General features: G+C 41.7%; 1 protein-coding gene across 1 annotated transcript; it reads right to left on the reverse strand.

Moving 5' to 3' along the window:
- Positions 1-179: 179 nt before the first annotated feature.
- Positions 180-9,221, reverse strand: atp6v0cb (ATPase H+ transporting V0 subunit cb). The gene is made up of 3 exons (XM_030399574.1): positions 8,900-9,221; positions 2,513-2,696; positions 180-1,724 (listed from the first exon to the last, which is right to left on the reverse strand). The coding sequence occupies exons 1-3, from the start codon at positions 8,970-8,972 to the stop codon at positions 1,520-1,522; spliced, it is 462 nt and encodes a 153-aa protein (XP_030255434.1). The 5' UTR covers positions 8,973-9,221; the 3' UTR covers positions 180-1,519.
- Positions 9,222-12,535: the final 3,314 nt, after the last annotated feature.

The following is a 12,535-nucleotide window of genomic DNA, read 5'->3' on the forward strand; positions in this document are numbered from 1 at the left end:
AGGAAGTATACGGTCATCACCAACTCGGCATATCCGTTTTTTACAGATAAAATACAACAAATTACTTTGTAATTTATAAAGATGACAAGTCAGGCTGCCTGTAAAAGTTCTGGATTGTGTCACAGTAGAATAAACAGCACTGAAAACACCACTTCTTGTGTGTTTGGAAGACAGTCAAATCTAAGTTGGAATCTTCTTTAATTCGATTGTGACACACACGTCGACACATCAGGATAACTTCAATACCAGTGGTAATACAGGATTGTAAGATTGGCGCTTCAGTAAATGCGTCAGCAGCAGTTCCATTTTCAGAAAACAAACTCCAGATCAAATTGGGCCCGTCCTTGTATGAAACTAGGCCAAACTTGAGCACTAATCTCTCCAGCATCCTGCTGCACGCTACGAACAGTAACATCAAGTCTTCATGTGTCATTTAAACTTGATTTTTTATTCCCCCCCCCCCCCCCCCCCCCCTCTCTTTCTTCTCTTTGGAACAACTACACAACATTAAAGTTGCTTTTGATCTGGATTAAATCTTCTGAAACTAGCCTGCTCTTCAGCTTCATATCCAACAGCAACAAGACACTGAAACCCATGCAGGATTTTAATGGCTGGAATGTGGAAGAGATGAAGTACAGCCACAGATGAGAGGAGGAGGGGGAGGTGAATAAGATGGAGAGGAGATGAGATTTGGAAATTACACTTGTGAGACCCATCACGGGGCACACACACCTTTAATGCAAACAGCAGTACTACAGGAAAAACACTGAAGTTTTGAGAATGTTTGCGTAATGATTAGAATACAGCTACACACACAAAACTCCCACTTCACCAGCAACATACTAAAGGCAATCTTAATTATTAAACCAAGAATTACATCCAGAGGAATTCCAACCACTTATCACAATTACCCCACAGTGCATTAAATCGATCTATATAGATATTTATATGTCTGTATATATATGTATAATATATCCTGGGGGAATTAAAGACTTTTGCTGCATTAAACAGTTCAATGAACAATTTCTTATAAATAAAATCAGTGGAAAAAAATCGTAAGTCCATATACATTTCTCTTTACAAATAGATCCTCAAGATTAATGCAGAAATTGTGTCAACTCCCAGGTTGATACGGGAGGAGAAGAAGCTGTGCGGCCCTTTGGTCAGCTCTCTAAGACCAGAGGCCAGGCTGCCTCAGCTGGCCTCAAGGCCTGAAATAAGTGGAGGGAAAAAAGGAATCTTCATCATACAACTGTTTTGAAACACACGCACACACACACGCACACAAGACAGACAAATCACTACATTGCGCATTAACAAGTTGACTATCAAATTGGGACGACTGTACATATTGTTGAGATAAGACCATATTCATGGGGCCATTTTAATTAATTTTTTCCCCGCCTTCACTTCTTTCATCTTGTGTGGCAGAAATTTTTACAATTTTTTCCCGTTTTACACTTTTTTCCTCCAGCAGCAACATAAAGGACAGATCTTGTAGTGGAGATGTTTTGGGTGTTTATTTCGTGGACAGGATGAGGGCAACGATGAGCCCGTAGAGACCCAAGACCTCAGCGAAAATCAAAATGAGGATCATGCCCACAAAAAGCCTTGGCTGTTGAGCTGTGCCCCTCACGCCTGCGTCGCCTACGATGCCGATTGCGAAGCCTGCTGCCAGCCCGCTGAGGCCCACGCTCAGCCCAGCTCCCAGATAGAGGAAACTCCTGAAAACACGGAGACAAGTGTCAGTACAAGGGACGATTACTAGATAGCTGAGTAATATGGGTCACCAACTCAAGCGATTGAGCACATTTGCAACTGTACATGTCTGTATGCATTGAGCAGATAGTTCTCCATAGAACTGGACTGTGGAAAAACTTCCTACCCTTCAAGATTTTAAACTGACCAACAAACAAACCCCTGACAAATGACAATGTATGCAAGAGTTACAGTGAACTCATCACTAAAAAGATTTAGTGCTGTTGTTACTGTGTCTTTACTGTGCCTCTGTGCCTTTAAACTCTGTTATTGTGTTGCAAGTCACATGGCTTTATTGGGAGACAAATTCCTTGTTTAGATTCCTATAATGTCGTCTATACCACAGACCAGTGTAAACATGGGAACTATGTCCTGAGTATGTGCAGAGGTGTAATAAAAATAAAACTGCAGTCAGATTTCTTTGGAGAAAATGGAGAAATATGTAACATGTCCTTCAGTGTAATAGTATGCCTTGACTCTGCTTTGATAGTTAATGATTAATGGATATGGTGAAGCAATATCAGGGTGGTGGCTTAGTAGGAAGAACCCATTGAATGTTTTGGTCTCCTCTGGGGCTTTGTTGATAATAAAGTATCACCAGTGTCTGTGCAGTTATGTTAAGGCTTATGCCAGGGCTATATCATTAATATTTAAGAGATGATTAAAAAAGGCCTTACTACTTAATTTGGCCACAGAATAAAACAAGAAATGTAAACAATCAAATGTCTGAAGATGACTGATTAACTGAACTCACTTGTAGAGGGGGACCTTCTCTGAGATGTTGTTGGCAATCAGCACTGCTACTACCAGGCCATAGATGGCTATAATACCCGCCATGACGACGGGGATGATTGACTTCATGATGAGCTCCGGCCTCATCACAGACATGGCAGCAATGCCCGTACCGCTCTTGGCTGTGCCATAGGCTGCTCCCAAGGCTGGTGGGGAAGAGACAGACGATAACCTTGTTAGTGAAATAAACATAGACAGCAAAGATTAGACACACTACAAGGCACGTTACAATAGGCTTTCAGACTGACAAAGAAACCAAAGGCCACAGCTGAATAATGAAGCAGAAGTGAAATAAGAGATGCAACAACTGTTACAGTTTCTGTTCCCCTTAAAAATCCTACATGGCTCCACTTGGGGAATTTTGCTTGTGTCAAGGGGAAATAATTTATCAGTTCTTGGCGCAGACTGTGTGGCCAAAAAACAGCTTTGTGTGTCTATTTCTCTCATCTCCTCAAACTGCTTCAGTCCCAGTAATTTCAGAATTGACTCTGGCAGACAGCTGCAGAGCTCTAGATCACTCTCTGAATGAAAAAAAAAGCCTCATTAGGCCTAAAGCACGTAGGGAACTGCTGACATCATTAGAGAAGCAGGATACCACATCTCCGGAGACAGCATCAGTACAGGAGGGGCACCAGGAGGAGGACTAGCAGTCCAAACTCATGCAACATCTGCTGTGTGCCATCTCCAGTCCACACTAGTCTCTGGCTAACATGTGACGGGGAAGGAGGAGAACAAAAAGCTTCATCAGCACGTTAGCTCTGTTGGGCTGTGACGCTGAGGAGAAAGCACAGCGCTACCTGCGTCACACACATAAATCAAGTCTGACTGCAGCAGGAGAGTCAAACAGAAAATCAAAGATCACACCCCGTTCTAAAATTAGAACAATAGATTTAACCGAATACAGAACAGCAACTAGGCCTACAAGTTTTGAAGAAATCTATGGTCCAAATGTATTGGGGACTGAAAAATGTTTGTTTTTTTCCCCGAGGGCTGATACGATAACAAATATTGGTAGTCAAGGAGGCTGCTAACTTACATTGGGACCCAATACATATTTGGCTAAAATGACAACATTAAGTGTCAAAATGTGGGGAAAAAATTATGATCTCAGTACAAAATCTCAGTTTTCAATTTCCTGCTACTTTATATTTCCACTACTCTAATATATTTGATAAATATATTATCTAATAATTTTGCATATTCAGATAATTCAATGTTGATAGGCTATTACTCATGACATATAACCAATCACATAGTGTTGCATGTGGACATGAGTGGTGCCAACATAGTGGGGACTACAGACAGAGAGAGGATGCTTCATCAGAGCCAAAGTAGCACAATTAGTTTATTAATCTAAAATTGGACACAAAAAAACATGGATACTGATTTTTGGAAAAGCACAGAATATATGCCTCTATAATCGGTCTATCCCTGCAATGCATGGCCCATGTATCCAGGGCGCCATCTGATAGGTCAAATGTTTGCCTTTTTAATTCGAATGCATGGTGTGTGTAAATAAAATTACTTTTCTTATTCATCATGTTTCAGGCAAGTATTTTATGATGTGATTTTTCTGCATGTTCATATCACAATGACAATGAAAATACAATTTATCTATCAGCACAGAAACCATTCATCAGGAACAGATTTTAATTCTGCACAACGAGATAAATCGGATATGGATAAACCCCCGCCCAAAGAAACTAACTAGGAAATGAAAATGGGAGAAATCACAGGAAGAGCAAGAAAGGAGCGAATCCTTTTCCAGGAAGGACAGACTAGCAATAGATGTCATATTTGCAGAACAGACTAACAAGGAGTATTTAGCAATATCCAACAAAGCCTGTCAGAGCAGGGCAGTGTGCAAAAATGAGAGACAGGCTGGTTTGGCAAGTTGTCCTCACACAGGTGTGTTTGCACGTTTGTTTGTGAACGTGTTTATTTCCTCTTCTGCAGCAAAAGCAAGGGAAAGTGAAAGCTCAGAGACAACACCAACCATAGCCTTTTATCTGATGCATTGGTTCGAACATACTGTGGCGGTTCTTCCTCTATTCAGCAGTATTAAACACGCTTTTGTACGCATTTAATTCTTCTTAATTCTTCACAGATTTATAGATGCTGCTTTGATGCTTAATATAGCAAATTGTTTTCGAAGGCTTCTCCACTGCATTGACAAAACATGTCATAGATAAAAGCTGATTGTATGTTATTTGTGAACAGATGTCTAAATGGAGACATTACAGTTAAGTCAATACAACATATCTAATGGGGCAAAACATCAACTATATTGCAAAGCACTAGAATAAAAACTAGGACCTGGCACGGTAGTTTTCTTGCCTCCTCCTAGCCAACATACTGACAATGATTAAATGTGAAAAGCCTCTTGAGATATCATCTTGGGAGACAGCCTTGTGCATACAGCCCGAGGTGCCCTGCCCTGTGTTTTTTCTTTTCTTGGGACAATGTGTTTGAGCTAGCCTGAAGATGGTTGTGGTTAACTCCAACACTAGCTGTAAGGCTTTCTGGCAAGTAGATCAAGGAGACAGACAGAAGATGACGTGGTCCAATCTTCAAATGTGCACATGGCAGCCAGCCACGTCCCCCAACTACTTAGATTGATCCATCACTAGACTGATGCTATCAATACAAGGTTAAATCACTCCTGCATATCTACAGAGATGTGTCTGAGTATATCTGGACAATATTGTGTGTTAACACACAAGTGCCAAATGCTTTGCTGGTGGACTAAATCTTCAAATGTAACACAAACAATTTGGTCCCATCAAACAAGTGGACTTACACATGCATGAGGAAGAAAAGACTACATACCTCAGCAGTTCTACATAAAAACTGACCAAGATGAACAAACCTTGTGATTTAGCGATACAAAACACTGTCAGGCCATTTTTCTAGAAACGCCTAAGCCGTCCTCTGAGCAGCTGTCTCTTTCAGCCATTCATAAACAACCAGCGTAATATGTTACTGCCAGTAACGTTAGCCTACGACTCAGACTTGCTGAGCTTGGCCTCACTGAGGTGTGACAGGTAAGGGTTAGTAGAGAAACACTGTAGTCCACAAACATCATTATTCTGTCCCAACGATTAAAGGTTTGATGTGTGACGGGATGGCGTCTGCAGCGGTGTGCAGGCACAACCTCTGGGTTTTAATCCTAATCCCCTCAGCTTAGGTAGAGAGCTTTTTTCCCCCTTTTCTTTTCTCCTCCCTGCAGAATATTTTATGTATGGGATGCCCTTGTGACGTCTTGTGATGTCAGAGCAGGAGGTGCCTCCAGCCATGGTTGATCCTGCATGCAATATGCCCACGCAATAGACAGCAGATTGGTCTGCTCCTAACAGCGTGTGAAAGGAGAAGCACTGGTTTTCAGGAATGAAAGAGAAAAATCGTGAAGGTCGTAGTTGTAAAAAACGTTTTCCGGTCTTGCACAACTGCACACTGGCTGCAGCCTCCACTGTGTAAAGATGAGACAGCAGGAATAAATTATGGAGACTCGCTGACCAGTCTATTGCATCAGAAGCTGAGGGATGTCTAGTGCACACAGCTGCCACCCCCAATTTATTTCTCCTTTCTATTGAAGAGTGTGTGCTCAAGGAAGACTATGGGATGTGAAACAAAGGTCAAGCCAATGAAAACACTATTGATTAATGAATAAAATTACTTGTTACTTGGCTATCCTACTCAAAACATACAAACCGTGCTGCACAGTAAACTGGAAAAGGCAGATGATGCATAGCAAGAGTTTTTCCAATGTGAAGCAAACATTTATCTTGCATTATTGTCAGATTTATCAGTCATGTCAGTTAATCAAGGTAAAAATGGGCCTTAAACTTATCATTTCACCACTGTGATACTTTAAAAATGTGAGATACAGACTGTTAACATTTAATGAAAAGGGTGGGGGAAACAGACCAGTGGGAGTGTTCTTGTGTCATGAATAATGGCATCTTGTGAGTGTCACCTGTTCTTAGCCAGGCATCACTGAGGGAAGTCCCCACTACAGACCACTAAAACAATGCAACATCACGTGACACCAGAAGATCACAGCTGCTTACAACCTGTTCCAGACATCATCTAATTAATGCAAATAGACTGCATTTAAGTTTTTATCGGTCATTCAGAAAGAGGAGTTTTGATCTATCCACTTGGCTTGTGGATTTGTCATCATTTTTGATACGTTACAGAATTATTTTTGAATTAACCCTAACCGAATTAAACCCTAACCCTAACCCAAAATGCCAGATTGATTGAACATGACAATTAAGAATGACTGCATAACAGTCCTGCAGACTCATCCCAGGCTAACATCCCAGAAGCACAAGCTACAGTGACTCCACAACATGCTGAAAGATAATTTAAAGATGAAGTCTGAATCATGAAGTGTCCCTGTCCATCCCACCACTACCACATCCCTGCTTTCTGCCAGCATGATCCCCTCACTGCTAGCTAATTCCCCAGCTGTCACTCCTTCACCACCACAGACTTGTACTACTGCTAGCCTCAGGGGCCCCCCCAACACTTCGCTACCCTTGTCTATCATTACAAATTAAACCTGAGCTATGACAAGACCAGGGATGGCTTTAGCATCCAGCTGCTTCTCATTTCTGTGTAGGGCTGGCCTTTATAACAGCAATACTCTAAAGCAGCAGTTACTAGGCCGGATTTTCTGAGAAATTCCTAAATTACTTGAAGTATGTAGCTCAAAATGTTTCCTGAGATTTCTCATCACCGTGCAGCCCAGTGAAATCTGTTATGCGATGTGTTAAACATTCCATATCTTTAACAATGTAATAAGCACGTGGATTCAAATGTTTATGATAAGACAAAAGAAAAAGGTGGGGCATAATACAAAGACACCATTCTGTCAGAAAAAGACCTACTAACTTTCCAAGGTTTTAACATTGTATTTCACTGGTGTGATTTACCTCAAACCTATATGCACCATTCAATTAGCCAGTTTTGCTAAAACTGTGGGTCAAAGCCCTTTGTAACATGTTCAATTACCAGTGACCCAAGTCACATGGGGGCCTTTGCTGTGATAAGCAAACCTCTGGCATATGATGTAGCTCTGGTCATGGATTAAGGAAAGAGAAGTGCTTAGAATAGGAAAGAATCAATAAAACTAGTATGACCAATTATAAAACAAGCCAGTCTCAAAGTTCACTTACTGTGCCACTTCAGATCACACCTTTTATCAGCAAACTGTATTAACAGTGGTGTCACACCCTTCATCTTTTCTCAAAAAATTGGCACTATTGTTTTAAAGACTCACTGATAACTGATTAACTTTGCAATTAGTTTAACATTTCACAGGCACGGTATTGCAAGATAAGATGGCAATTCCAAGTCAGAAGTCTCATCATGTGATAATCATGTGACCTTGTGTCATTCCTGTGAGCAATAAGGAAGTTAACCAGCTGATCCATGTTTCCAATGGTCATTTGAGAAGTAAGGAAAAGCTACTCAACTAGAGATAGCTTACATTATATTCGATGTGGCCTCACCAATTTGACAGCTGGCAAATTGTTGTAGAATGGTATTTTCGTCAGTGTACGCAAGACGACGTCAATTCAATTATTCAGTGTCATTGGTTACTGATCTCGACTTCCAAGCTACAATAAATAATTTCGTCTAACCCTCATCACATATTGCTTTTAAAACCCTTTAACCCAGCATGTAATAGTGATGCATTTTGTAAAAAATGATGGTAACATAATCAGCTAAAAGTATATGCCTCCTGCTAACTGCAAGCTAATACACAGGAAACTGTAGGAACAAACGGCATATATTTTCACACTTTTGTACTGGCTGTTACCCAAGTGGTAACTCTTCATTAAGACAGATACCATATCTTATCGTTTATACGATTCCCCGTTTTGTCCTTTTCCAGATAAAGTATACAGCGAAGATAACCAAACTGAGCTATCGTCAAAGCTAACTTATGTAGTCGTCATCAGCTAGCGTGGCTAACTAGTCTTGACCAGTCTTTGCTATCTGTAGCTGAAGCAAAAAGAGCTAGCAGTGATAGCTGTATTAACCAACTATAACTAACTAACCATTGCCATGTTTAAAATGAAGCCAAGTCGGTGACTGCCCTTACTTGCTTTCAAGTCTGAATAAATGACAGCTCAAGATTAGCATTGCGACGTTAATGTTAGCAAGGCTAGCAGATGGCTTTACAAGTGAGCTTCCTGAGACGAACCATGCTTGACTATTCAGAGTAGTCTTGTGGGAATCACGTAAATGCAAAGGGGGTTTGCAGAAAAATGCACACAGAGACTTAATGTAACTGACCCAGCTTAAATATGAAAGGTGATAATTGTGTGATAATTACCGCTGAACACCATCGCCGCAGAGGCACCCATCACTGCGAAGAACGGAGAGTATTCGGGGGCTTCGGCCGACATTCTTTCTCACACAGTATAAAAATAAACTAAATATACAAAATTAAATATTAATGTCGACTCAAAAATCGCACTTCACGAAACCTATCAAAGGCCACAGGCTTGAAATGTAAAAGCGACTACACCAGGAACCGTCTGACTACCTAACTAGCAGTGTAAACGGGATAGTCACGACTCTTCTGATAAATACCCGGCGCAGCAGTACAAAATGGCGAAGCGGAAAATATCACCTGACTGGCCGTACGGATAAAACCTATCATCGACTGGGTGTGGGGGGCGCACTAAAACAAAGTTCGTTAATGATACACCGTGCCACACAGCCCATGCGTGAAACAAGAAATGTGTTTTTAAAATCATGACTTAACATATTCCGTAAAAAGAAACCATTTTATGCTTGTACATTTTTCTCCTTTATTTTTGAAGGTCACCCCTATCAGGCATCACTTTGGTGTGCTCCGCTGCAGGCTTCCCCTTTGATAGCTACGCATTCACCCTTCAAAAGCAGGAGGGTGATGGGGATGTGCAAGAGGGTGTGGAGACACTGCCAATCTCAACAAAAAATGTTTTTTCTTACATTGTTTCCATCAAGGAAAGAAAAACAAGAAAATATTCCCCCCCCCCCCCCTAAAATGGCTTATTACAATATGTTATGAATTAGACTGTTATTTGAATGTCAGGCTCCACGAGGACCCCATATTTTATTTAAGTGGCCTCTCCAAGAAACTGACATTCTCTAATGTTGCACATGTTCATCCACATTTCTGCATTTTGCACCACAACTCTACCATGCTGCAGAGGGTGGTTTTACAGTCAGCTGTGATATGCAGCAACGTGGAGCGTGAGAGTGAGAGAATTTGAGGCTGAGTGTGTACGTTTGAGTGCGTATGCGGTGGGGGGAGGGCACAGAGAATCCCCATTCCACTGTATAGCTCCCAACAAGCAGCAGGCTCACGGATCCAGAAAGAGGAGGGGTCGAGGGAGCTAGGACACCATGGGAGAGGAGTGTGTGTGTGTGTGTGAGTCAGAGCGAGCTTGTGCGCTACCCATGCCACCTACTCCTCTTCCTCCATCCATCCCTCCATCCTGCTCCCTCTGCATTGCCTAGTCTAGTCAGCACCAGAGCGGGACCCCTCCCCCCATAAGCCCCTTCACTCGTGATGCAATTTCTTCACCAGCATCACAGGCCTCCTTCCTTTCAAAACCCTTCACTTGGCACAACCTCTTACTTCAGCCGCCAAACCGCAAGGTTGCTTTATGCAAGGAAAATAGATCATTTCGAGGCAGGGATGATGTGTGTGCAGTGATGCACTGATAACAGAAAGGTCACAATAAATGAGATGATTGTCAGTTTGTTGTCTCTTGCTCAGCTGACTGACAGAACACTTATTGACCCGTGACCGATTCTTTTAGGTGGATAGGAATGTAGCGTTTCTGTTTGGGTTGGATTATGATGTTTCTGCCTTTAGACATTTGCAACAAACTCCTTTGACAACATGCTGTAATATGATCTCACATGTACATACACATTGTTTCCTGTTTGCTTTGGGTGGATGGACTCAGGGATTAGGCGGACGCTCTTGTCCTTGCGTAGCACTGATCAATGGGGTTGTTAAAGGTAAAGGATACGCGCATGACATATTGTGATGGCTAGTCTTTCAGGTGCCGTTTAAGAAAGGGAAACAGGGAACTGTGAGAAGTTATCATGAGGGCACAATTTGATCGAGATACTACTGAAGATGCACCCTAAATTTGTTCCCAATATTTGCACCTACAATGCATTTTTTGTTTGTTTGTTACTTTCCTTCAGTTTGTTATATAGATTCTTGTGCATGTAAAAAGGTCTTAAAAATTAGAAACAGGAGCTCCTCTCTCCCACGGAAATAACTGTTCCCGAAGTGGCTAAAACTTGTTGTCAGTAGTCCCGCCTTTAATTCAGTGACTTCATGACATCATATTATGTCACCATGTCACACATTTGCATAATTTCTAGCTATTACTGATGGTAGAAGTGAAGCTAACTGGAAGCTGAAAACATAACACCTACCGGAGAAATGCTAAGCAGTGCTAGCTCAGGCGTGTGTGGGCTGGCCAATCAGAACAGAGTGGGCTTTTCAGGAGGGGGGGCCGAGATATACAGGCGAATGTGTTGATGTAATTCTAGATCTTCCATCTTTGCTTGCTTCTGTTACTTTGATATACAATCAGACCAGGATACAGTTCAATTCTGTGTAAGACTTGCCCTGCATCTTAGTGAAGGAAGTCACTGTGCCAAGCTACTCTCAGGTTTGGCATTCTTCCCATATGGGTTGCTTTCTCTTTCATTCTCACTGGGTTGGTGTGGAAAGGCTTTAACATTGCATTAATAACAATTCTGCTTTCATTTATGACATCAGACTGAAAAGATACAACACAGTCCTTAAGGAAGATTTGTGACATGTAATCAGTAACCAATCATTTGGTAGTTCTTGGAAGCAGAGACCTCTGTCTCTCTGTCCAGATATCCATGTTGCTTTATTCAGCCTGTAAATCAAAACAATATCTGTCTGGACCTCCTTAGTCCGTGTGTAATCCCCTGTCCACAGCCACTCATTATCCCTGGGGCGGGGGCTGGTCAAGGAGAGACCCGTCTCAGTGTTGGGTTTAACACTTAAGCATCTTACTTCTAGAGGCTGGAAAGCATGGTTTTCAGGAGATGCGCCAGATCAACACCCAAAGGAGCAGCTAAATATAGAAGTGCATGTGCGATTAGCAGAGTGTGAATCCTGAATGAACGGCACAGCCCTGGCAAGACAGGGAAGACGGGGAGTCAATGGCACTCACTGTAAAGAAGGAATTACTCCACCACTCTTCCGTCCAAGAAGCTTCATTTCTCCACACGCATTATTCTGTGCCACGCCCTCTGACAATGAATCGTCCAAATATTTTAATGGAGCTTTAATGCACATATCGATTGACCTGGAAAGAGCTTTCATGCCTACGTGTTTAATGAAATGCCCGACATTCACTGCATCTATAGCTAAATTTGCACTGCTCGGGCAAATAAAGATCTATTTCTCTATTAGTTTTGGTTGAAATCTAACAATGACTTCAATAAACTGATTCTTAAAAGGAGAAGGCTTTTACAGATATTTTTAATCTCATCTGACTCATCTCTGCTAAATATTTTCCAGTCATGCAGTTCATTGTCAGCTTCCACAAAGCAGCGACGTCCTAACAAAAAATAGACAGCGCACATAGAGAAGACCATGAGTAATGTTGTAGTCAGTTTTTCAGACCCAGTCCTGTCGATATGCAACTTACGACACTGTCATTTTACAGTTTTTCACTCGAAATGATTTTTAATTCAATTTTGTAAAAAAGCACACTAGTTGTAACTACATGTACTAGGAGTAGAGAGAAGCACAAGACGATGGGGATTAGGGAGTTAGATTCATGGTCAGCTGACTTTTAAAAAGGCATCTGGCACACTTCTGTGACTGTCTGAAGAAATGCAACCCTCTCTTTGCGAGGACAGAGATGTGATACGTTTTGGAAGGTAAAAAGAAGTAGCTGAAACAACAAAAAAC

Source organism: Sparus aurata, chromosome 20 (assembly GCF_900880675.1).
Source record: "Sparus aurata chromosome 20, fSpaAur1.1, whole genome shotgun sequence".
Lineage (NCBI taxonomy): Eukaryota > Metazoa > Chordata > Actinopteri > Spariformes > Sparidae > Sparus > Sparus aurata.